Source organism: Phaethon aethereus, assembly GCF_964289735.1.
Source record: "Phaethon aethereus genome assembly, contig: HAP1_SCAFFOLD_108, whole genome shotgun sequence".
NCBI classification, from domain to species: domain Eukaryota; kingdom Metazoa; phylum Chordata; class Aves; order Phaethontiformes; family Phaethontidae; genus Phaethon; species Phaethon aethereus.
The window spans coordinates 1237401-1264364 of NW_028113960.1; the positions used below are offsets into that span (position 1 = coordinate 1237401).

At 47.8% G+C, this 26964-nt stretch overlaps 1 protein-coding gene across 1 annotated transcript in view; it reads right to left on the reverse strand.

The window, feature by feature from the left end:
* The window catches only part of LOC309416448 (serine/threonine-protein kinase PAK 3-like), a gene marked incomplete at its 5' end in the record, with an annotated part of 28971 nt that extends 2339 nt beyond the window's left edge, over positions 1-26632 (reverse strand). Inside the window, 11 exons of the mRNA XM_082015996.1 lie at positions 222-359; positions 4276-4472; positions 4913-5012; positions 5859-5976; positions 6732-6844; positions 8434-8482; positions 10932-10995; positions 19474-19630; positions 22076-22207; positions 22782-22819; positions 26575-26632. Of these exons, the coding sequence (XP_081872122.1) occupies positions 222-359; positions 4276-4472; positions 4913-5012; positions 5859-5976; positions 6732-6844; positions 8434-8482; positions 10932-10995; positions 19474-19630; positions 22076-22207; positions 22782-22819; positions 26575-26632 (1164 nt within the window). The remainder of the gene's footprint in view (positions 1-221; positions 360-4275; positions 4473-4912; positions 5013-5858; positions 5977-6731; positions 6845-8433; positions 8483-10931; positions 10996-19473; positions 19631-22075; positions 22208-22781; positions 22820-26574) is intronic.
* Positions 26633-26964: the final 332 nt, after the last annotated feature.

The window sequence follows — 26964 nt, forward strand, 5'->3', positions numbered from 1 at the left end:
TAGTCGAAGATGTCCCTGATCACTGTACGGGGGTTGGACTAGAGGACCTTTAAAGATCCCTTCCAACCCAAACCGTTCTATGATTCCACTTCTTTTCCTTTTGAAAAGCACCAAGACTGGAGACTAATATGAGGGGGTTCCGTCTCATGCCTTTGAGTTTAGCTGGTGAGAAAACCATTACATAGAACAGCTGTTCCGCTTGCAGCCGTGTCCCCTTTTACCTGCAGAAGTTCCTTGGCAGACCCTCGCCTGTCCACATCCACCTCCAGGCAGCAGCTCAGAAAGTCGCGAAACACCGCGGACAATCGCTCAGGGTTCTGCAGCTCTGGTGTCCCGTTCGTAGCGATCAGATGCAGCGCCTAGAGAAAAAGGGAACATGAGACTCCACCTGTTTCCTTCATATCCATAACTGCCCAGATAGACCCCATTTTTTAAGGTTCAGTCTCCAGTGGCAGTTTCTTCCCTGGCAGGGGGTCAGACAGGATTTTTCTATAGCTACATAAAAAACCTTGAGGCAGCCACAGCTCTTCCAATATCAAAATGATCTTGCCTTGACAGCTGATTTCACGGACTGACCTGGTTAGTATGAACTACATCAGCAAAAGCACATTTTGCTTCTCCAAGTAGTGACAGGCTTGTGACAGTGACAGTTTACAGCCCCTTTTAAAGAGTGAATTTGGCCTAACGCTATTATTTCTGAGGATTACTACTGAAAATGCATCTCGGCGGGGCTCACTGTTCCCTAAAGTACAGCTTCCATAAAGCAAAGGTAGCCAAGTTTTTTGCTCTGCTCTTGATAAAAATGGTAACCAGATGGGAAAAAAGGAAATCCATCAGCTTAGTCCTTGGATAAAGAAACAGAAACATTGGGAACCTTTTTTTCAACACAGGCACATAAGTTGCATGCACAAATATCTTATGAAGAAAATGCATCTTTGGGCAGATGGGAGCCAAGCTGCAACAACGTCTTTCAGCAGTCTCCAAATTCCAGATCAGCGTCACTTATGTGTTAAGAAGAAAACGTTTAATGCTTGCTATCAGAAAAACGAGTAATTCCATCGCTATGGTAACACTCCGCTACCTCAGAATTGGGAGTATTCACCTGTGTTAAGGGTTGAGTCCTCTGTGGATTCCCCTCCATGTTGTGCATAAATGTCCAGCTGCTCATCTGAATGCACAGTCATTCTGTGCACACAAGCCTAGCCAAACACTTGAAAATTCCAGCCTTTCTCCTCTTCAACAGCATCCAGCCAAAGCTAAGCTCAAGTTTCCTAAGCAAAGCCAAGGATGTTCACTGTCAAGTAGCTGACGGAGTTCATGCAGCTGAGCAAGTCTTCCTGATATTCCTCAGGCCAAGGGAGTACAACGTCATTTTGCAAAACACAGGGTGAGCAGTATCCAGTGTGGTTCGCTTGTAACCAAGGTCTAACATGCTGAGAAGCCAGCGAGATGAGTTCATTGCGCTTTTGCAAGATGTTATGTAGAAACGGAAGACAAACCTTTTGAACTATTCAGACATAAACTTCCAGAATACGTCTAAACTACACAGCAATAATGATAGAAATAGGCCATGGGGTCTTCCATTAAAACGTCTGCCATTACAACAGCTCTGTTCTACTGGCACTTAACTAGACCGGGACTACATTGACTTTGCTATTGTCCTCTTAAATACAGAGGACAATTTCCAAGCCTAAAAAGGCAAAGAAACGATCCTAGAGTAAAAACAATAAAAGGAAGCTTCTTTCCTTTTCCCACAACATAAATGTCACAAAATCAGTCTGATCCTGTCCATCTGCAGCTGACCTCAGCCACCGGACACAGTGGTGAGCTGGAGTGCCTGTCCTCACTACGCTTCAATTGCGCTACCCGAGGGATGATACTTCTCCTGCGGGAAAGGACTACAGCACCAACGGCAGCTTTGGGGATTTTACTGCAGCCACATTCACCTGAGTGTGAAACAGGAGTGCCAGGACAAATGGAGCTCTTTTAGTTACTTGTTTCTTCTCAGAACATGAATCCCAAAGAAGAGTCATCTTCAGCTCAGTACGTCCCCTTTTCAGTATTTCCACCAGAACAGGGAAAGGTCTACGGGAAGCTGAAGTACCTTCTCATCACATATCTTTTGGTCTCCTATGATATGCAGCTGGCAAAGAAAAGCAAGTACGGTACAAAGGAAAGGAGCGTTCGCAGTAGCTGCAAAGGGGCAATAAGCTCATTAATTTGTTTCACATGCCAAGAAACAAGAAAGGCTTCAGCAGACCATTACAGCTGCAGTCTGTGAAAGCAAGATCCTAAAGGTATCCAGGCCACCCAGATACGTGACAGAACAACATACAGATGATTAAGAAGCCTGAAACTGTAGAAGATGTGCAGCATTTGAAAAAAATGCTACAGTTTTGAGACAAATTGATGCGCTGTGGTTAAGAAATGAAAAAGAAATGCTTAAGGCTTTGTTTTGTTTCTGTGGTTTTCTGTTTGTTTTTTTTTTTAATTGAAATCAGGAGGAGGTCCAACCTGAATTTCAAAGGGTTTTTATCACACCAGTGTTTGTCCCCCAGGCCCTCGGCATGTGCCGGATGGAAGGAAATCACAGTGAGAGGAAACAAATACCATCACAGACACATCCAAGACACACATGGCTCGAAAATTGTTCATTCCTGTGAGTTCTGCATCAGCTGGAAAGAACGTGAGCAGCATGGGATGCGCCTGCTCTACACGTGGAAAACACCACTGCATCTACATGAAGACTGCTGCTAACTCTAGGACTAATGAGCCTTTCATGCCCTTACAATTTATTTAGGTGTTTAAGTAACGGAAGCTCCTGTGTGCCTTCCATTATTAAAACAATCCTTCATAAAAAACAAATCAATCCTGTCGGGGTTGATTGACCTTAATAAAACTAGCTGATAACTGGGGAACTTCAGGCAGTCCATCACAGGCTGTTCACTGTTCCTAGCTCAGGGGCAACAACCGCTGAAAAAGAGCCCAGGAAGCCAATGCGGATGGAAGCAACTTCAGGTGCCTGATTTTCATCTACCACAGTTTTACTAAGACACCTGAAGATGCCTTGAAGCTCTAAGTGTCCAAGCTGATCGTATCTCCAGCAGGAGATGAGGCATATATGGAGAAAAAGAGCATCTCAAAGAATCTGGGTGAGGGCAGGAAGAGCTGAGTTTGGTCAGAGAGAAGAAATCCAGTGATCTTTCTAACAAACAGTTGACCTGAGGCTTCTCGAGGAGCCCTAATCAGCATTTGAGGTTAAGGAGGCAGGGAACCTTCAGCATCCCGACCAGTCACGCTAATGCTCTTCACGGGTTTTTGCTGCCTTATGCAAGGCAAATGCATTTTTTGCAAGGGTCTCCCAGGGAAGCAGGTGGAGTGTGGGCTCCTCTCTTTGCTTGGCCGGGGGTATTTCCTGACCATTCTCTTGTTTCTTCTTTCAGTCTGCAGTACGCGGTCGGGGTGCCACAGACCAGAGAGAGCGCAGCCTTACTGCTATGAGAAAAGCTAAAGGTCAGGCTCTATTTTAATTCTAGCCTTAATAAGAATTGCGTATGTATACGCATAGAGCAAACTTAATTTCCTCCTGAATTCCTGCATCCTGTCAGGAATTAACTGTGCAGCATTGAGCTCTGTTTCAGCTCTCAGTCATGAGGTGTTATCTTGGCAGACATTCCTCCACTATGACACGCTCCTTTGGTATAAGAACTGGTCATTTCATTTTAAGGAATTAGGACAAAACTGGAAACTTCAAAACATCAAAATACACTAGTGTACTACAAGTACCTGTGCCAAAACAGACTTGTAGAAAAGCATTTGCTAAGAAGTGATTATGGCATTACTAGAACCAGTGACACTTCCTGAAAGGCGCAGGTGAGCAATCGGCACTGATCTGAGTTTGGAAAGACTTCTCCTGCACGTACAGTTGAAATATTTTTCATAAAAATTCCCCAGCTGGAGGATCTTGCTGCTGAAAAATTCTTGTCATTCAGAGATACAGCTCAAAGAGAGTTCTAAAAGCACATGAGAAATCTCAAGCGTGGTTGAGGGCAAAAATGACACATTTCTGAACAGTCTACATGTCACTTCTCTTTTAAGGTCCCCCTATTGACATAACGACAGCTACAATATATGCCGATATGCTCCAGCGACATATTTAGAAGCAGCCCTTGGTGGAACTAGTTCAAGCTGGTGTAACTGGGATTTTGTCTCATGGGAGACAAAACATGGGGCAGGTTAGAAAGACGGTGGTCTCTGGCTTTATTCGCACCTTACCCTGAGAGGATGAGCATTAACGTAAGGAGGTTCTCCTTGCGCCATTTCAATTGCCGTGATCCCAAGCGACCAGATGTCCACTTTGGGCCCGTATGCGTTTCCCGACACCACTTCTGGTGCCATCCAGTAAGGAGACCCGACCATCGTGCTCCGTTGACTCTGCTCAGGGGTGATCTGAGCACACAAGCCAAAATCAGCTGAGGAGAAAAACAAGTACTCTTAAAGGCAGCTTGATTTATGAAACCAAGCAAAAGAAATCCCTTCCAGATGCCTCAGAAGGCGTTGTTGAATCTATCTGGTAAAGCGGCCATGCTCTGTTTACTCAGTGCTCGAGCCAAGGAAATACTGAAGTGGCCACTTAAAAACCCCTCAAGTTTCATGCAGTGGCTTTTATTCACTTGAAGCTTTAGATTATTCTTTATTACTATCCCTTCTGGAAGGGACCTACACAAACCAAAACCACTCTTTACACCTTTTTCCTTTCTGTACCTCCCTGGACATTGGCACTGTGCTCTTAGCTCGCAGCAGAGCTCTGCCAGTGCACTACCACAGGCATCGCTTTTGGGTAACAGGCAGTCAGTCAAAAGCAGCCCCACACCACATCCTGGGAATGCTGCACCTGACCAAGGATACCTACTCAGTTTGACAGATCCATCCATTCCGAGGAGGATATTGTCGCTTTTGATGTCTCTGTGGATCACTTGGTTGGAATGAAGGCAATCCAGAGCTTGTAGGCACTCATAGATCAAAAAGAAACATGAGGGTAAAACTTACTTAGTGACCAGATTTCATCACACAAGAAAAGAAATGGCTCTAAAGGATTTAATTTCTAGTTGAATTGAGAGTAATGGCAGAATATTGTGCTCTCAAGAGGAAGAGCTTGCTGCTTCAACACAGAGTAATAACTTCCTAAACAAAGGCGTAGTAGCTTTTGAAACAGAAATGTCAATTCTTGCCACAGAGTGTCCCCTGAAAGCACGCATGGAATGACTGCTGCTGCAGGGAATGTGCTATCTCCACCCAGGTGACAAACTATGGTTTGCCAAAAACCAAAAAGTCCCTTCCTTCGGTATAAGATGGATCACTTTTGAGTCGGAGGTCGCATGAGAAAGATTTTATTGTTAGGCTTGACAGCAGATCTGGAAATAGCGTGTTAGGCATTTTTCAGGAGCAACCACCGTTTTGGGTGGAGTGCTATTCTTTTAAGCCGAGGACTGGGATGAAGGAGCCCCTATTTTTCTTTGTTGGTATTTTAAAATTCTGCCACCAGCATATTTGCTTGTACACGAAACGAATGCAGTACAGGCATGCTCCAGGCAAAGGTTTAGAGAGGCAAAGTTGAGAAGAGTAAAATGAAAAACAACAAAAAAAGAAATAGTACAATAAAATTCTATGAGTAAAACAACAGAGTGTAATAAGTGCAGCGATACTGGCAGGCAGTTCACTTAAGATGCTCTTTCTTCTCCGTATCATAAAAGCAACACAGAAACAAAGCTCTGAACATGAAACCTCTCATCTTCTTACCACCTGCTTAGAAGTACCATCCTGTCCCAGTAATGGGAAGCACAGGCGGGATCCCTTACCTCCCTACAGACAGCTGCTATCTGTCCTTCATCCATACATGTCTCCTCAAGAACATCATTTAAAGAGCCTCCAGCTAGGTATTCCATAACCACCCACAGTGTGTCACCGACGAGGTAGCTGAAAGAAGAAAACAATGGCACTGAGATGAGTGTGCACGGCTAAATTACCTCTGGAAAAAGGCTACAGCTGATTTTGTTTCCAAGTCATTCTTACATGAGGACAGGACAACATGAATAGACATTCCCTCTAGGCTATACAGGACTTAGAACCTGTGCGGTCTAAATGAGGAAGGCCCATAAGTGAACAATTAGACGTCCGAGTTGGCAAGCAAGTGAAAAATTGAAGTTCAGTAATGGCAAAGATAAATCTTGGACCAGGAGGATGTGTACCAGTGAGGACAGGAATTGGTCAACAGTTTGGAAAACCTACCAGAAAATACATCCAGGAACAGGAGAAACAATTTAAAAAGTGGCAAATTACGTGTTTCTGCAAACAAGAACTTCACCTTCCTGATATCCACAGCAATGGAAAAGAGCAGGAACAGCCCAAAGGAAGTAATTTCGAGGAGGATTTACCAGCACTTATGATAAGACACAGAAAAGATGATCAACTTAACCACAAAACCAATCAAGCCAACAACAAAACAACATGGAGGTAGGCTGAGATGGCTGTGCCAGGTCCTTGAAAACAGTCTTAAGCAATATATGCCAGAAAAGATTAATGCAGACAAAATGCAGTCTCCTCCCATACACTGGCTATGAGTAGATAAACAATAGAGGTCAATTTTCTGCCAGTGACCAAAGGGGTTTTTAAAAAGGTTTGGCTTGCAGCATGTAAATGAACATTCACGTGATCATACCAGAACTACTCACCTCTCTAAATAGTTCACAATATTGGAGCTCTTGTTTTCTCTCATGATGAGGATTTCGTTAACTATTAGCTCCTTTTTGGGCTGTTGTTGGAGATTAATTTGCTTTATGGCCACCTAAAACGACAGGGAAAGCCATTAACTTGAGTAGCCTGTTGCACAAGGTCCCAATGAACATGGAGCGCGTGTTTTTGGAATGACATAGCAGAGCTGTGCCAAACTGTCTTGGTATCAGACCAAAGAGCTCAGTAACTTATATTACAACACCCAATTTCTCTGCTAGCCTGGGTGCTAGTTACAGGACACAGGGCCATATATATTTTGTCTTGTAAAATCTGTACAAATGCTCTTTAAACTATCAAGCACGCATCTCTAACAACACTCTCTGGACCGACATTCTTCTCAGATGGTCTTAGTTTACCACCACTATTATTGTTGATGCACAGTTTGCAAGCAGGAAGTGATTTTGTTACTGCCAAGATACACAAAAACTGCTGGTAATGCTTTAGTAATTGTACGATTTGTCATCATTATTTCAGCAACTGCTGTTACTCTTGACTTGACGGCATAACAGAGAGAAAACACAGACGTACATTACATTTCAAAAGCCATACTAAAACAATCATTAAGGTTACACACACAAAAAATACAGTCCTGGCTGTTGCCTTCGCAGGCGTGGCGACCTGGTTCAGGAACGGCACGGAGACCAACCCCAGGCCGCTCGGGCCATCAGCTCGCTGACAACAATGTGGTAGACGGCAAATGGCGTTTATTAGTGTGTGACACGGCGTTATATAGCTTAGGTTTCTAACCTCACTTCCGTCTGCTTGCATCATAAATTAAACGCTATTGGCTTTCAGGAGAGGGGCCCTAACTTTCCGTACAGCGCGATATCTTCCGGCCACCAGACCCTAGCTGTCTACACCTGGCACCTCCTAGCTTCTTGAATCTTGATTTTGCAACTCGAAATACACATTCCTTAACACAGTTCAGATTGGCAATTACTTTGAGGGTTTCAAAAAAATAATCCATTCTATGTCATTTGATGGATACACCCTGGGTTCTAAGCAGGGCTAGACCTCTACCTAAGAGCAGTTATAAAGTGCCTCTGTCTAGTCCTGCTCTCAACATGGCACGAAAGAGACCACCCCTCCGCTCCCATTCCTGGGTTTCTAGCCACATTTTCAGGCAGGGTTTGTATAGATTCAAGACCGCTTGCCTTGGAAAAGGAAAGGAATGTGAAGAGGCCACTTTAAACTGGTCACTACAGGGGCTGTCAAAGCTAACGCCGCTTTCCTTCAAGATTCGTTTCTCACCCTCCTGGCCCCCACTTCCCTGCGAGCACTTCACGGGCTGTAATGGGCTGTCACCGACACCAGACTTAAACACGACTGTTTGGTTTGGGAGAGATCTTTGCTCTTGATATACTTCTTCTACACTGACAGACAAGAGAATGATTTCTAAACCAACACATTGACGCTGGCAATAAAAATGATACTGTTTTTATCAGTCCCAAAAGCTTGCTGGGATTTCTGAAGGCTGAAGACAGCAGATGATGCATTTTGCCAGCTGACACTAGCCTGTGCTTCAGAGGAACCGCCTTGGCAGTAAAGATCTACTGGCCACCCAAAAGCCCCATCCACCCTTCGCACCAGAGGGGAGAGCACTAAAGACCTGCAAAATCGGCTGGGACTGTGGACACTTACCTCTTGTCCTGTGGTGATGTCCATCGCCATGTAAACAGTTCCTGACGCCCTAGAAGCAAAACAGCAGCAAAGAAAGGAGCACTTTAGTCCCTAGGAGTGAAAGCAAGCCCAGACAGGAGATCGCTGCTGCCTGTAGGGTTTAAAAAACACCTTTGTTCACCCACTCCTTCAGGCAGCAGCGCACAGCGCAGCAGCCCACCAGCCCTCTGCCACGCAGGGTATCCAAGAGAAAACTTATGCCCAACGTGAAGAACAAGGGATGTCCAACATGAGGAAAGGATCCACACACAGCTTTCTCCAGCATAGCAAAGCAAGGAAACTATTCTCCAGCCATCCTACAAGGTCACAGCTAGAGCAGGTTAAGGCATGTTGTGCTCCAAACAGGGGATCCTTAGACAGCTTCTTTAGGTGTCAAGAGCCGTCAGCAGCTGCTTCTGTTAGGTGCACCGGACACGTGAAGGACTCTTCATGGTATCTGTATTTTCCTCCTGTGGCAGACACGGGTTGTGTTGTAGAGCCACCAGAAAGAAATGGTGCTCTCATCTGCGGACTAGGCAGTGTGGCGTTTTGTTTGTCATCTGCCTCTTGTTAAAAGAGGTTCTTCCCCTGTAATGATGTGAAGGGCCTGAAAGGCCACGGTCAGAGGAAACCCCTTTGGGTTTAAAGTAACTGCAGGCTTGTAAACCCCATTAGTGTTCCTTCTGAGCTAGGCACAGGTTTACACTGCCATCATGTCAAAGCTGACGTCTGTATGGGCAGTGAGGCAAGGGAGAGCCAGCGAGGGAATTCTGAGAAGTGGGAACACCCATCCGGCAAGTGTTCCACTGACTGACAATGCCAAAATCAGTTTGCTCCTTTTCACCTGATCCCCTGGCTTGTTTGTGTACCTGCAGGCTGAAATATGTCTGAAGCACTGCTATCCAACAGGCACCAGGGACGATTTTTTTCTGGAGGATTTTTCCCCATCACTACAAATTGACCTGCAGCATGACAGTCACGAGCTGGTGACGGCAGCACGCTCACTGCTCTGTAAGAAGGGCGTGCCATCTTCAGGCTGCACTAAAAGCTGGAGGAAATCAGTTCAGAGACCCTTTCAGGCCAGATATTAGCCACTTCTCTTCCCACCAGCTGCTGAGGCACCTTTGTACAAGCTCACTCCTAGGATGGGCAAAACAAAAGACGGTGAGGGCGATGGTCATACTGTCACGGTCACACGTGCGTCACACGCATGTTTCTTCTGGCTCTCACTTCTTCAGTTGACACATATCTTTTGAGAGCCTGGCACAGCTCTAGGTGTCCACTGACATTTTACAAATGACAATGAGAACCAAAACTTCGGGTACAACGCAAGCGGCAATCCCAGAAAGGGTTTTTATACAACGAATGGAGCAGAAACACCTTCCCACAAGTGCCCCACCAAACAAGAAGTGTCTACGATAAAGCCTGCCAGAGAAAGAGCGTGAGTGCGTCTGGCTTTCTGCAGCATCTATCAGTTCTAGGTCAGCAACGTGCTACCCTGACTCCAAACCTCACAAGCAGTCACGGTTTCTTTACAAACACTAAGGTCACCTGCCTTAACAGGCAGGAAAACATCTCCTGATGTCAGTGAACAGCTTCTGTCAGACACTGACAGCAGCGTGATCCTGGTGCTACACAATGGCGCTGGCCCTCCCAGAACTACGACACAGCCACGGAAACTTTGACCGAGCAGGGAGTCTGTCTGTATTTAAAACGCAAGTCAGATACCTAATTTTGATGCCATTTCTTCTTGCCTCCTCACATCGGAACCATTTCAAATTAATCCTAGTTACAGTAAGCATGGTTGGGCTTCAAAGGGAAATAGCCTGATGGTTTTTTTTCTGTAAACTCCTAAAACCTGCAGGATCCACAAGTGGTCTGCCATCAGGCAGATGATGCATGTTCTCATTAAGTACTTTGTGCTTCAACTCTCTGTTTATTACTGAATTTTTGTTCTTTTCTGCCTCTGCTAGAAAAGAGAGCTTATTATTTAATCTCTGCGTTCTGTTGCTAAACTATGTGGTTATAATCCAGATCACTGAATATCTTTTTAGAGCAAAATATTCGAAAGAAATGGTATTGAGAACTGGTATCTATCTGACAACTAGCAGGTGCTAAGTGGCTCTTTTAGGCAACAAAGTTTTTTCGCCATTCTTTAGCGTGGCCAGATTATTTTGCGACATACAAAAAACTACTCCCCCTTCTCCCCCTAAGAACATAAGCAAATAGGGGCCACACACTTGAGGGACAGTAGACCTTCCCGGTCCTGCTCCTTGCTGCAGACAAGACATTGGCTCCATCAGGTTGTCTTTGGCCGTGCCTTCCGACCGCACTTATAAATTTGATCGGTACTGAGAGACAGGAGAATCTAAATCCAGGGTTGTCTGAACATGTCTGGAGCTTGCCCGACTTCACTCTTGATATTACACCAGCAAAATAGCTGGCCCATTTTTCGTGTCAGTAACTGTGGTCAGACTTACCCTTGGCCAATTTGCTCCAATTCAGTATATTTCTTCTTAGGATCTCCCATGCTCACAACGCTCCCTGAAAGAAACAAAATTAAAGATGCTCACTGCAAACTGGAGATACCAACTTCCAGCAGGTCAGAAATGCAGCTCCACTGTCTGGGCTTCTGAGTCGTTTGTAGCCACTTGGGCAACAACAACAACAACAACTTCGTCATACAGGCAGCTCCACAGCACAGACAGCCTCCACAAAGACGGATTTTCTACAGTCCTTTGGAGAGTTACCTTGACAGCAAACTAAGAGCATGGAGAAACATTCACAGCAGACAGGTATCAGAAAAGAACAAGCACCAATGCAAGTGTTTGTTGTCGAGAAACACTAACGAGCACTGGAACAACAGAGCCTTTATTTCCTTAGGAATAAATACTCTGTGTGATTCAACAGAAGGTTTAATACTACCAAAGATTACATGCACCTTGGGTTCTGGAATCAATTTTGATGAACAGGTGCCATTTTCAGAACAGGAAAAATACTGCAGAGTGTTTCCAGGAGGGGATCTTCTCAACCTTTCAGCAGTTTGCCGGAAGAATGCCTTTATGTTTTTAAAGAACAGCTTCTCATGTTCATTCACCAGGAATGATGGGGTTTTAAGAACTATCACCATCATCCACTCATTACCAGGCTAAGTTCTGAAGACCTTGCTTATGCCACTCTAAGAACCACACTGCTTGTCTGCAACCTGACTGGGATTGACACGCACTTGTCCTGCACTCTCAACACTGCACGCATGTTGATCTCCACAGAATCACAGAATGGTAGAGGTTGGAAGGGACCTCTGGAGATCATCTGGTCCAACCCCCCTGCCAAGGCAGGATCACCGAGGGCAGCTTGCACAGGAACGTGTCCAGTCGGGTTTGGAAGGTCTCCAGAGAAGGAGCCTCCAACAACCTCTCTGGGCAGCCTGTTCCACTGCTCCATCACCCTCACAGTAAAGAAGTTTTTCCTCATGCTGAGGTGGGACTCCTGTGCTGCAGTTTATGCCCATTGCCCCTCGTCCTGTCACTGGGCACTACTGAAAAGAGACTGGCTCCATCCTCCTGACAGCCACCCTGCAGATATTGATAGACATTGTCCTGGTTTCAGCCAGGATAGAGCTGGTTTTCTTCACAGAAGCTAGTGTGAGACTGTGTTTTGGATTTGGGATGAGGAACTGTTGATAATGTGCTGATGTTTTGGGTTGTTGCTCAGCCGTCAAGGACAGTCCACCTTCTCGTGCTGGCCGGCCAGCAAGCAGGCTGGGGGTGCACGGGGAGCTGGGAGGGGACACAGCCGGGACAGCTGACCCAGGCTGGCCAAAGAGATATTCCCTACCATCCGACGTCATGCCCAGTACATAAACTGGAGTTGGCCGGGGGGCGGAAATCGCTGCTCGGGGACGGGCTGTCGATCACGGGGTGGTGAGCAATTTCTGTATTGGGCCTCACTTGTTCTTGTACATTCCTTTGTTGGTATTATCATTGTTGTTCCCTTCTTTCTTTCTGTCCTATTAAACCGTGTTTATCTCAACCCACGAGGTTTTTCCTAATTCTCTCCCCCGTCCCACTGTGGGAGGGAGAGTGAGCGAGCGGCTGCGTGGTGCTTAGTTGCCGGCTGGGGCTAAACCACGACAGTCCTTTTTGGCGCCCAACGTGGGGCCCGAGGCTTGAGATAATAACGGTTGCAGGTCACAATATCAGTTTATTTGATTTGCATCATGCTCTCGTCTTTGCTGTACATGTTAAGGATCGGTGTTGGTTTCTGCGGGCTGCTGTACTCTGCAATGATTAGTAATGTCTCGCCTGTGAATTTTGTTTTTAGAGCACTGACCTTGAGCTTAATGTGGTATCATCTGAGCTCTGTACTAAAGCCGTTACTGTATTTTGGCTACAGTCTTGTGGAGACGATTAGCAATTATACTTCTGCCTCTGAAAGGTTTTTTATGGAGGAAATGCAGAGTGGTACCTTTGCTACCCTCTATCATAACATTTCCTCCTTCATCACAATAATTTTTCAGTATTTTGAACACCCTTGGGTAGTTAAAATACCTCTATTGCTACTTCTGGGGAACATTGTTTCGGTTTTGTCTAAGGTTGGCAAGCAATTTAAGAATATCACCCGGAGATCTGCCCCAAGGCTGGATAGTTATGAATGGCAGGGTGTGTGGAACAGCATGGGCAAATGCCTGGGGCGGTGGGCACCTCCGGTGTTTTGGAGCTTCACTCCCGAACAAGTGCAGAATCCTGATAAACTAGCAGAATATCTGGAAGAAGTATGCTGTCAGCCTGGCAGCTCCAAGGAGACACAAATCATTGCCATGTGCTGGGGCCTGGCCCATGCCTACAGAACCCTATTTAACACTATGCAAAGGGGAGAGGGGCTCTCTGGGTCTGATGGCAATGTGGCAGGCACTGTGACTACTCCAACCCCTGTGGCAGGCACTGTCACTACTCCAACTCCCACGGCGGGCACTGCCACTACTCCAACCCCCACGGCGGGCACTGTAGCTACTCAGACTGTTGCAGCTGAACCAGAGAACCAGCCCATCCCGGTATCAGTTGCCCCTGTACAAAAGAAGAAATCTTGGAAGCGGAAGTCAGCTCGTTTAGTAAGGGAGGAGGAAGATTCTGCTAAGAAGGAGCCAGAGGAAGAGAGTGAGGAGGCAGAGTGCTCTGAAGCAGGGCCATCACAAGCACGGAAGCGGGAAGAGAGCGAGTCATCACTTGAAGAGGAGGAAGAGGAAGAACTTATAAAAGAGACGGTAACTACCCGATCTCTATCCCTGAGTGAATTGCGAGATATGCGAAAGGATTTCAGCCGTCGTCCAGGTGAGCACATTGTCACCTGGCTGCTCCGATGCTGGGATAATGGGGCCAGTAGCCTGGAATTAGAGGGTAGGGAAGCCAAGCAGCTGGGATCCCTTTCTAGGGAAGGGGGCATTGACAAAGCAATTGGAAAAGGTGCACAAGTCCTCAGCCTCTGGAGACGACTCCTGTCGGGTGTGAAGGAAAGGCATCCCTTCAAGGAAGATGTTCTGTGTCACCCAGGCAAGTGGACCACCATGGAGAAAGGTATCCAGTACCTGAGGGAGCTAGCGGTGCTGGAAGTGATTTATGGTGACTTGGACAATGGACAATCATCCAAAGATCCAGATGAAGTCAATTGCATGCAACCTATGTGGCGGAAGTTTGTACGGAGTGCACCATCATCATATGCCAACTCATTAGCAGTAATGGCCTGGAAGGACGGAGAGAGACCAACGGTGGATGAATTGGCTGGCCAACTCCGGCAATACGAAGAAAGTCTCTCTTCGTCCCTACAGGCCTGCGTCTCTGCTATAGAGAAACTGTCCCGGGAGTTCCAGCAATTCAAAGAGGATATGCCCTACCCTCCACCCATACGGACCAGTGTCTCAGCCATTAGGAGTAAGCGCTCTTCTGTTCAAGAGAGAAGATACAGAGGATACACACCACGAGCCACCCTGTGGTTTCAATTGCGTGACTACGGAGAGGACATGAGGAGGTGGGATGGAAAACCTACCTCGACCCTAGAGGCACGAGTACGCGAGCTGCAAGGAAAAACAATTACAAAAGGGGGTTCAGGTTCCTCGAGGAAAATCGTCGCTCCACTTTCCAGTGGGCAGCTTCCCAGAAAGAATAGAAGAGCTGATCTCACCTCTGATCCTCTTGAAGGGACTTCTGATTCCTATTTACAAGAAGTGGGTAACGAGTACTATGAGCAGGATTAGAGGAGCCCTGCCTCCAGCCAGGCGGAGGAGAGGGACAACCGAGTTTATTGGACTGTGTGGATTAGATGGCCTGGCACATCAGACCCACAGGAATATAAGGCTTTAGTGGACACCGGTGCACAATGTACCCTGATGCCATCAAGCCATATAGGGGCAGAACCCATCTGTATTTCCGGAGTGACAGGGGGATCCCAACAGCTGACTGTGCTGGAGGCCGAAGTGAGCCTAACTGGGAATGAGTGGCAGAAGCACCCCATTGTGACTGGCCCGGAGGCTCCATGCATCCTGGGCATAGGCTACCTCAGCAGAGGGTATTTCAAGGACCCAAAAGGGTACCGGTGGGCTTTTGGTATAGCTGCCTTGGAGACAGAAGAAATTAAACAGCTGTCCACCTTGCCTGGTCTCTCAGAGGACCCTTCTGTGGTGGGGTTGCTCAGGGTCAAAGAACAACAGGTGCCGATCGCTACCACAACAGTGCACCGGTGGCAATATCGCACCAACAGAGACTCCCTGATCCCCATCCATGAGCTGATTCGTCGGCTGGAGAGCCAAGGAGTGATCAGCAAGACTCGCTCACCCTTTAACAGCCCCATATGGCCAGTGCGAAAGTCTAATGGAGAGTGGAGACTGACAGTAGACTATCGTGGCCTGAATGAAGTCACGCCGCCATTGAGCGCTGCCGTGCCGGACATGCTAGAACTTCAATATGAACTGGAGTCAAAGGCAGCCAAGTGGTACGCCACCATTGATATTGCTAACGCATTTTTCTCGATCCCTTTGGCGGCAGAGTGCAGGCCACAGTTTGCTTTCACTTGGAGGGGTGTCCAATACACCTGGAATCGACTTCCCCAGGGGTGGAAACACAGCCCTACCATTTGCCATGGGCTGATACAAACTGCACTGGAACAGGGTGAAGCTCCAGAGCATCTGCAATACATTGATGACATCATCGTATGGGGCAACACAGCAGAAGAAGTTTTCGAGAAAGGGAAGAAAATAATTCAAGTCCTTCTGAAAGCTGGTTTTGCTATAAAACAAAGTAAAGTCAAGGGACCTGCACAAGAGATCCAGTTTTTAGGAATAAAATGGCAAGATGGACGTCAACAGATCCCAACGGATGTGATCAACAAAATAACAGCTATGTCTCCACCAACTAGCAAAAAAGAAACACAAGCATTTCTGGGTGTTGTGGGTTTCTGGAGAATGCATATTCCAAATTACAGTCTGATTGTAAGCCCTCTTTATCAAGTGACCCGGAAGAAGAACGATTTTAAATGGGGCCCTGAGCAACGACAAGCCTTCGAACAAATCAAACAGGAGATAGTTCATGCCGTAGCCCTCGGGCCAGTCCGGGCAGGACAAGATGTTAAAAATGTGCTCTACACGGCAGCCGGGGAGAATGGCCCTACCTGGAGTCTCTGGCAGAAGGCACCAGGAGAGACTCGAGGTCGACCTCTAGGGTTTTGGAGTCGAGGATATAGGGGATCTGAGTTCCGCTATACTCCAACTGAAAAGGAGATATTGGCGGCATATGAAGGAGTTCGAGCTGCCTCAGAAGTGGTTGGTACTGAAGCACAGCTCCTCCTGGCACCCCGACTGCCAGTGCTGGGCTGGATGTTCAAAGGGAGGGTCCCCTCTACACATCATGCGACCGATGCTACGTGGAGTAAGTGGGTCGCGCTTATTACACAGCGGGCTCGAATAGGAAATCTTAATCGCCCGGGAATCTTGGAAGTGATCATGGACTGGCCAGAAGGCAAAGATTTTGGAATATCACCGGAAGAGGAGGTGGCGCGTGCTGAAGAGGCTCCACCATATAATGAACTGCCAGAGAACGAAAGGCAATATGCCCTGTTTACTGATGGGTCCTGTCGTATTGTAGGCAAACATCGAAGGTGGAAAGCTGCTGTATGGAGCCCTATACGACGAGTTGCAGAAGTGGCTGAAGGACAAGGTGAATCAAGTCAGTTTGCGGAGGTGAAAGCCATCCAGCTGGCTTTAGATATTGCTGAACGAGAAAAATGGCCAGTACTCTATCTTTATACTGACTCATGGATGGTGGCAAATGCTCTATGGGGGCGGCTGCAGCAATGGAAGCAGAGCAACTGGCAACGCAGAGGCAAGCCCATCTGGGCTGCTGAATTGTGGCAAGATATTGCTGCCCGACTAGAGAATCTCGTCATAAAAGTACGTCACGTAGATGCTCACGTACCCAAGAGTCGGGCCACCGAAGAACATCAAAACAACCATCAGGTGGATCAGGCTGCTAAGATTGAAGTGGCTCAGGTAGATCTGGACTGGCAACATAAGGGTGAATTATTTATAGCTCGGTGGGCCCATGACACCTCAGGCCATCAGGGAAGAGATGCAACATATAGATGGGCTCGGGATCGAGGGGTAGACCTGACCATGGATGCTGTTGCACAGGTTATCCATGAATGTGAAACGTGTGCTGCGATCAAACAAGCCAAGCGGTTAAAGCCCCTCTGGTATGAAGGACGATGGTTGAAATATAAATATGGGGAGGCCTGGCAGATTGACTATATCACACTTCCACAAACTCGCCAAGGCAAGCGCTATGTGCTTACCATGGTGGAAGCAACCACCGGATGGCTGGAAACATACTCTGTGCCCCATGCCACCGCCCGGAACACTATCCTGGGCCTTGAAAAGCAAGTCTTATGGCGACATGGCACCCCCGAAAGAATTGAGTCAGACAATGGGACTCATTTCCAAAACAACCTCATAGACGCCTGGGCCAAAGAGCACGGCATTGAGTGGGTGTATCATATCCCCTATCATGCACCAGCTTCCGGAAAAATTGAACGATACAACGGACTGTTAAAGACTACACTGAGAGCAATGGGTGACGGGACATTCAAACATTGGGATAAACATTTAGCCAAAGCCACCTGGTTAGTCAACACTAGGGGATCTACTAATAGAGCCGGCCCTGCCCAATCAAAACTTCTACGTACTGTAGAAGGGGATAAAGTCCCTGTGGTGCATGTGAGAAACATGCTGGGGAAGAGAGTCTGGGTTACTCCTGCATTAGGAAAAGGCAAACCCGTTCATGGGATTGCCTTTGCCCAGGGACCTGGGTGCACTTGGTGGGTAATGCGGAAGGATGGGGAAGTCCGATGTGTACCTCAAGGAGACTTGATTTTGGGTGAAAACAGTCAATGATTTGAATTGTATTATGTTAATTGTTCAGTATGACATTACTACTATGGTTGCTATCTACCATATCAATGGTATTATAGTAAGAATCACCCAGACTGATGAAGAATGAGCTTCACTGAAACCAAGCAACGTGCAGCAGTGATGAAACCAGAACTGGCTTCAGCAGCTTGCGCCCAACAAATCCCTCGAGATCGACATCTTCGACCTGCAGATCATGGACATGGACCGTGCCAGACGACAATCCAACACCACATACCATCTCCCCTGCCCTGAGAGACTGCTATGATGGATGAAGCCCAGAGTCATGGACTGACTGAACTCCATAGACATTTTAAGTGATGGCCCATGGACTAAGAAAGTGATATCTGTGTGTATATATTAAAAGACAGGAAGAGTAATAATGAATAATTGGAATGTATTGAAAAGTATAGGACCTGGGCATGACGTAAATGGTATGGAATAAGGGGGGGATACTGTCCTGGTTTCAGCCAGGATAGAGCTGGTTTTCCTCACAGAAGCTAGTGTGAGACTGTGTTTTGGATTTGGGATGAGGAACTGTTGATAATGTGCTGATGTTTTGGGTTGTTGCTGAGCCGTCAAGGACAGTCCAGCTTCTTGTGCTGGCCGGCCAGCAAGCAGGCTGGGGGTGCACGGGGAGCTGGGAGGGGACACAGCCGGGACAGCTGACCCAGGCTGGCCAAAGAGATATTCCCTACCATCCGACGTCATGCCCAGTACATAAACTGGAGTTGGCCGGGGGGCGGAAATCGCTGCTCGGGGACGGGCTGTCGATCACGGGGTGGTGAGCAATTTCTGTATTGGGCCTCACTTGTTCTTGTACATTCCTTTGTTGGTATTATCATTGTTGTTCCCTTCTTTCTTTCTGTCCTATTAAACCGTGTTTATCTCAACCCACGAGGTTTTTCCTAATTCTCTCCCCCGTCCCACTGTGGGAGGGAGAGTGAGCGAGCGGCTGCGTGGTGCTTAGTTGCCGGCTGGGGCTAAACCACGACAACATTGAAAAGGTCCCCTCTCAGTCTTCTCTTCTCCAGACTAAACAGCCCCAGGTCTCTCAGCCTTTCCTCATACAAGAGATGTTCCAGTCCCTTAATCATCCTCGTAGCCCTCCGTTGGACTCGCTCCAGGAGTTCCCTGTCTCTCTTGAACTGGGGAGCCCACAACCGGACGCAATAGTCCAGATGAGGCCTCACCAGCGCAGAGTAGACGGGGAGGATAACCTCTCTCGACCTGCTGGCCACACTCTTCTTAATGCACCCCAGGATACCATTGGCCCTCTTGGCCACCAGGGCACAGTGCTGTCCCATGGATAACTTACTGTCTGCCAATATTATGCTTATTCACAAATAAGCACAGCCGTGGTGGACAGCACGAACAGCATTATTCCTCAGGCTGCCGCGTTACACAGGCAGCTGCACAAACGAGATGCTGATCATTCCAGCAGTAAGGCTCAGAAGCCAGGCCAGATGGGGTGCTGCCGCCTCCCGGCAGCTCTGCGCTGCAGCAGCGGGAAGGCAGGGCCGGCACATCTGGCACAGGGCATGGGACAGAAAGAAATACCGAATACGTACTCAGTTTCTCTAGGATCTCCTCATCTGTCAGCCCAGATTTTGTCTCCTGCCCGTCTGTGTTTCTGGACAAAGCGTTTGATTGTCCACATTGCAGAGTGGTGGCCACTTTAGCTGGTGCCAGCGCAGCGGCAGGTTCAGTTACAGAGCATGAGTAGATCTGTGACAAGAAAAGGCTTTGTATCAGAAAGCTGGCTTGCAGAGATGCCCCTAAGATCATATTGCAAATGCAAATGCTTACGAAGATGCCTCTTCTCTGCTACTAAGATAAATTCACAGACCCTATCAGAATCACAGAAAACTCATAACTAAATGGGAAAGTTCAAACCCGATTGTCGGGGTGTCAGTGGCCTGGGTGAAGCACTGTCATGGTAGGACTGCGGCCCGCAGAGTCTTCACCCACAAGTGCTGTCTGACCAGAAACATGCAGCTCTGAATCACCCCAAATACAGTGCTATCCAACGCTGGGACTTACTGGTTTTGTATGTTCAGGCCAGGGTGCGGGAACAGGGGGAGGTTCAATGCCTTCTTCCTCCTCCTCATGACCGTCATCCGCTTCTTCAGAAACAGGCAGAGCTGGTGGGGGTTCACATGCTGGTTTTGTGCCCTGTGGACAGACGGGAGCATGAGCGACAGTCACCACTTTGGCACTTGGGAGCTTTGACAATTACACACCACTTGGGTCTGCTCAGACATCTTCAGGAACCAATGTGGACATGCCTGTAGTCCTACAGGCCCCGGTGCTAAGTTACACGTGGCACAGCACAATTTAAAGGTTACAAATGACCCTGCTGTTTTGTTAAGTTGTCTTGGCGTTTTTCATTCTTGCTGAAAACAACTTATCCATGCCTGTGCTTAGTCAAAAAATGCCATGCCTGGATATATCGCTAGAGGTCACATCCAGTTGCTGGTTCATTGCTTTGGCATTGTATCTACAGACATGGTAACAGTTAATTAAGCTAACAGGTGCCTACTGGCTACGTTAATTAACGCATATCAAAGGGCAAAGCCCGCTGCCTAGTCTTGTTGGGAATTTGCCTTTGGAGAGATGGCTATTTGTTTCTTTACTGTTTTACCCATGGGCTAATCATATTGCCTGTTTCCACGGTGCTCAACTTCCCTGTCTAAAAGCTCCTTTTTCAGCACCAACCTCCTCTTCACCTGCTCATAAGTTCACACAGCGATCTTTCTCCTGTTTGCCTGTGTCTCACCGCAGCAGGAGCCCAGAGGGAATGCAGCCCTCTCGGCAGCAAGGCGCGTCCTGCCGACCTGCCCGGGGCTGCCAGGCAGGCATCCCGACTGCTCACCCGGGCTCCCGTTACAGGCAGCGGAGAATAAAAGCCACCGCCGGGGTGTTGGCAACCGTCCGGCAGACTCCAGATGTGGGGCAGGCAAGGGAAGTCTGGCTGATCCGTTGGCTACGTGTAAACTGAAGCCTACAGTGCAGATCCTTGAAGTGCGGTGAGCTGAACCCCCCACCAGTCCCAGCTGCGACGCAGACGCAGCGGGTTCTATCACCTTCTCACAAATTTATGTGCCTTAAGTCACCTGTACTTGGACACACTGTCACAGAGAGACACACGCACACAGACAGCGTCCTGTATTTTCTGAGAGACTCAGCGCCGTTGCCCAACGCGTAAAGAGAAACAGTGCAACAGGTACTGAACTGGCCAAAGGAGGGAGCGAGACGTCAGACATCCTGAACGTCGGATTAAGGGCCAACTCTCTCAAGCCAGGGGTGCCCTAATGGGAAGGGGAATGTTCCTTTGCCATGCGTTAGATCAGTGCATGGCTTTCCATGCATCGCTAGCACTTTGCTTACCTGGGGATAGAAGGTGATTAAGGGAAAAATAAAGCAGGGAATAATTGCCCTCCTGTCATGTCAAATGCCTAGAACTATGTTTCCCACTGGGCCCTACGCTTGGTCTGACAGTGCTAAATTGTGCAGCTAAAACATAAGCAATGTCATCTTATTTCAGGCCAGCCTCCCGTTGAGGAGTCATCTTAACCTTATAGATAGGCAAGCTTCTCTCTGCAAAAGCAGATTTTCATCTGTTTAAAAGTGCTGAACTAGTAAGGTAGAATACAGCCTGTTGCAAAGACACTACGGTTGATTTTCCTTCAGCCTACAAGGGTGGCACTCTGTCACACTGGTACACTGTGTTCCTCACTGAGTATGGTCTAGAGCTGCTCGCTTTTCGACATGTACAGGCTGTGCACAGGGACAGGGACCTCCAGGGGACAGTTTGTCCTGCAAGTAACCTGCAAGGGTGTGAACTGTGCCTGACGACCGCTCTCTCCACTGATGACAGAGAGCCTACACACTTTGGGCAAAGCTGCTCACTGTTACAGCAGTAGCGGTAAAAGACACAACGCTATCTCTTCTCTGCTACTAAGATAAATTCACGGACCCTATCAGAATCACAGGAAACTCATGACTAAATGGGAAAGTTCAAACCCGATTGTCGGGGTGTCAGTGGCCTGGGTGAAGCACTGTCATGGTAGGACTGCGGCCCGCAGAGTCTTCACCCGCAAGTGCTGTCTGACCAGAAACATGCAGCTCTGAATTACCCCAAATACAGTGCTATCCAACGCTGGGACTTACTGGTTTTGTATGTTCAGGCCAGGGTGCGGGAACAGGGGGAGGTTCAATGCCTTCTTCCTCCTCCTCATCACCTTCATCCGCTTCTTCAGAAACAGGCAGAGCTGGTGGGGGTTCACATGCTGGTTTTGTGCCCTGTGGACAGACGGGAGCATGAGCGACAGTCACCACTTTGGCACGTGGGAGCTTTGACAATTACACACCACTTGGGTCTGCTCAGACAGCTTCAGGAACCAATCTGGACATGCCTGTAGTCCTACAGGCCCCGGTGCTAAGTTACACGTGGCACAGCACAATTTAAAGGTTACAAATGACCCTGCTGTTTTGTTAAGTTGTCTTGGCGTTTTTCATTCTTGCTGAAAACAACTTATCCATGCCCATGCTTAGTCAAAGTCCAATTTTACAAAATGTCATGCTTGGATATATCGCTAGAAGTCACATCTAGTTGCTGGTTCATTGCTTTGGCATTGTATCTACAGTCATGGTAACAGTTAATTAAGCTAACAGGTATCTACTTATTCGAACGTGGTTAAATACAAGGGTTTAAGAACCCTCCTATTTAACCCCAACCTTTGCTGCTGCTGCAAAGACGCTACGGTTGACTTTCCTTCAGCCTGCAAGGCTGGCACTCTGTCACAAAAGGCAAATCTCACAGCTTGCTCCACCATTCTTAAATGCTAGGAAAGCTAAAGGTTACTTTCACACTCACCGAAGGATGGACTTCTACGTATCCACGGGCGATTTTACCTGCAATGCGCAAAGGAAAATTAACCAGACGCTGTTATAAAAATGCCTTTTGTGGGGAAACCCACAGAACAAGGAAATCCAAAGAGACGACATGTTTCTTTCACAACATCCCTCCAGGAGAAACAGCTATTTTACACAGAGAGGAGGGTAACAGGACAATAGAAAATTCTACACTTTCTTGTGTCTCTTTTTTGCCCTGTTTTGCCAGTAACTAAAAGAATTGGAAACTTATTCAAGAAAATGCAGATTGGTCTTTAACTGTCAATGCTTCTGTTCCCCCATTAAAGCTTGCCAAAATTCCACCTTAGCTGTGCCACTTCTATTCTGACAAACCACAGTCACAGCTCCTGAGTTCAGGAGCGTACACAAAGTGTTTTGAATTTTGCATTTCACCACAAAACTAATTGCTTTTTTAGCAAACATTAAGTGTCAACTTAGACAGTCAAACCTCTTCATTATGCAAGTTAAAAAAAAAAAGATGCTTTCCCTCAAAAGAAGAGAAACAGTAATAAATTCTGGAGATTAACCTCACAGTTTCTCTCTCACAGAAGCTCTCCCAGTCCGCATTTTAGCAGTTGCACTGGTTGAACCAGCAAACTGAGGAAATTGCAGACCCCACTGCCACACACTACCAGGCATGGGGAACTGAACCACTGCAGGTAAATCTCTCCAAAAGCTGTCCACACCCGGTGGGATAGAGACACCCCCTTATTAGCTGAAGCTGTTGACAGAAGCTTTACCAAAGTCATGGTATCTTACTGGCATTTTTGTTCAAAAATCAACTCCGTTATTAAGGAACAGCCAAAGAACACATCGATACAGAAGCCAACTAGTAGTAAAAACCTCCACTTACTTGCTACATGTGTGGCCAGCCAGGGTCTGTCTGGCAAATACAATACAGAAAAAGCCAAAGAAAAGAAAACGCGAACTGCAGCACAGACTTGCTCTCTCATTTTTGCAACGATTCGTCACAATTTTGCAGACTCTAGGCATCCAGGAGGATAAAGGACTTCCCCATCACCTCTGCAGGCTCTTGGACGGGAATGCCCACACCACGAGGGTCTTCCTGGAGTGAGCCTGCTATGGAGATTGCTCGGGACACTTATGCCTGCCTTCTCGCCCTCTGTGACACCGTTCCTGTTACATCACAATGGCAGCCGTTCTGGGTTGGTTTGCGAGTTTATGCACAGCAACCTCGTCCTCTGCATGGGGTTTGCGTGGCAAGGTTGTGGCAGCAGGGCTGCAGGGGTGGCTTCTGTGAGAAGCTGCTAGAAGCTTCCCCTGTGTCCCATAGAGCCCGTGCCCGCTGGCTCCAAGACGGACCCACCACTGGCCAAGGCCAAGCCAGGCAGCGACGGGGGCAGCACCTCTGGGATAACATATTTCAGAAGGGGACAAAACCGGCACGTGGCATTTGCAGCCGGAGAGAGGAGAACATGTGAAAAGAGCTCTGCAGACACCAAGGTCAGTGCGGAAGGAGGGGCAGGAGGTGCTCCAGGCGCCGCAGCAGAGGTTCCCCTGCAGCCCCTGGTGAAGCATGCTGTGCCCCTGCAGCCATGCAGCTCCACGCTGGAGCAGATGTCCACCTGCAGCCTGGGGAGGACCCCACGCCGGGGCAGGGGGATGCCCGAAGGAGGCCGTGACCCCGTGGCAGGCCCGTGCTGGAGCAGCCTGTTTCTGGAGGGTGGCACCCCGTGGCTGGGGCCCAGGCTGGAGCCTGCCTGAGGATGCCGACACAGTCTCACGTAGCCTGACGTGATCCTGCCCTGCTGTGCCAGCCTGCAAGAGTTAGAGGAACTGGATTGTCCGGACTCCAAGCCAAGGGCCGTATGCTTTCAGGACCTGGTTAACGTTTTGTAGTTTCATCTCACTCAAACCTATAGCGTAAGAGGAAGCTTTCCTTCTGTTTCTCTATGGTGGGTCTCCACTACAAAAGAACCCTTCAGTCCAGAAGAATATGCCCAGAGGACTCTGGGACTCCCTCGTAACTGACTGGAAGAAGGGACGTGAGATGAGAAAGCGTACCCTCCTGCTCACACTGCTGAGCTTAACCAGCCCCCAGACAGGGATCCCCATGGGACCCTGCAGTACTAAACCAACCACTGCCGTAATCCTGGGCTGGGCTGGGCAGCAGGAAAAACACCGTGTTGTGGGTGTCTGGCAGGTGCTATTTTCAGCTTGTTAGTGGAACTGTGTACCTATCCAAACAGGTATCACAAGTTCATGGAAGCTCTTGTTAGAAAAGAATAAAGAAAAAGACTGCAGAACAAATATTTTGAAAAAGAATTCTCGTAGTAAGTTTCAGTGGATTATGCTGCTAAGTTTTATATGATTTGATACTGTGACTTATCTCGGCATTGTTAGTGAATGTGATTGCTGCTATTTTGTATTGGATAAATTGCCATCTTTAAGTGACAGGAAGCACAAAATCATGGACTATATCACTACACCAGAATCCTTGATACTCTATCCCTTTAGTCATGTAAACCGTTGACCAAGTCTGGGACTAGGAGTGGATTCAGTCGCACCTAGACTCCCCTCTGAAAAGGACTTTAGAAAGCATGGGGGTCCACCCTGAACCTCGTGACTCAACGGGAGGGCATTCCTTTACTTTCCTTACCTAACCTTAGTCATAAACCGTTGACCAAGTCCAGGACTAGGGGTGGATTTCGGTCCACTCTGAGCCTCGTGTCTCAAGAGGAGGGTCTCCCCTAGTTTCTCTCCTCAAGATACACATTAACTCGATCCGATAGACACGTAAATCATTCCAGTTTAATTGTAATCTGGCTTCTCTCTGCATAGCTTTTCCACGTTGAATATGGAATAGAGTGGACCTTGCCAGCAACTTCTGTTAATTCGCGCTTTTTACAAATCTAGATTAAAATCATTTGCTTTCTGGTATCTTCGGCAGTGATTCTTTAAGCAGCCTAAATTATCCATCCGTGACAGCCCAGGACGAAGGGAGGGGTGCCAGGAAGGTGTTTTAAGATTTCATCATATTTCCCATTATCCTACTCTGATTTTGATTGGCAAGAACTTAAACAAATTTCCCCAAGTTGAGTCTGTTTTGCCCGTGATGGGAATTGCTGAATGATCTCTCCCTGTCCTTATCTCGAGCCACAGGCTTGTCCTTATATTTTCTCTCCCCTGTCCAGCTGAGGAGGGGGAGTGACAGAGCAGCTTTGGTGGGCACCTGGCGTCTAGCCAAGGTCAGCCCACCACATCTTCTCTACAGCTAATGCAAGAAATCCTTGAAAATTCCCCTCTATCACAAAACACCACAAAAAAATCCTCAGGGTCCATAACCTGTTGCTCAAAGGATCCAAGAATAACTCATAAAACGCACAAAACAGGTATACCCTGTACCCCAATCTGAACAGCGTGAAGGAGCAAGGATGCAAAGAAACAAAAGTAAACATGACCTTTGGCCACTAATGCTTCTCCGGAAAAATGGTCATGATTGCTCCATCTACTGTCTGCTTTAGTTGTAAAAACAAGCAAGAGAAGAAAAGTCACAGTTTCAATGCCATTTAGGGGACAAAAGCAGAAAGAGAATTCATTTCAGGAGTATTCCACAAGGTGGAAGTTTTTAAGGCTGCTGCTTGACCACCTGATTTTTGAACGTGGGTCTGACTCATTTTGGGGCCTGACACTGCCTCTTTCGCAGTGAGATGTCAACTTACCTCCCGACAGGGAGGCGATTCGAGACAGTCAGCACGGCTTCACCTAGGACAAGTCCTGCCTGACCAACCTACTGGCCTTCTGTGATGCAGCGACCACATTAGTGGGCAAGGGAAGAGCAACCGACGTCATCTATCCAGAGTTCTGTAAGGCCTTTGAGACAGTCCCCCACAACAGCCTTCTCTCTAAGTTGGAGAGAGAGAGATTTGATGGACTGTGGACTGTGCTGAGTGGTGCGGTTGACACGCCTGAGCGATGGGATGCCGTCCAGAGGGACCTGGATAAGCTCAAGGAATGGGCTCGTGTGAACCTCTAAGGTTCAGCATGGCCAAGTGCAGGGTCCTGACACAGTACTCCAGCTGGGGTCTTGCCACAGCGGAGTGGAGGGGCAGAGTTCATGTACTTCACGGCATCCTTCGAATTTATGAAGGACTATCAACAGAGATGGGGTTGTCCATGAGCAT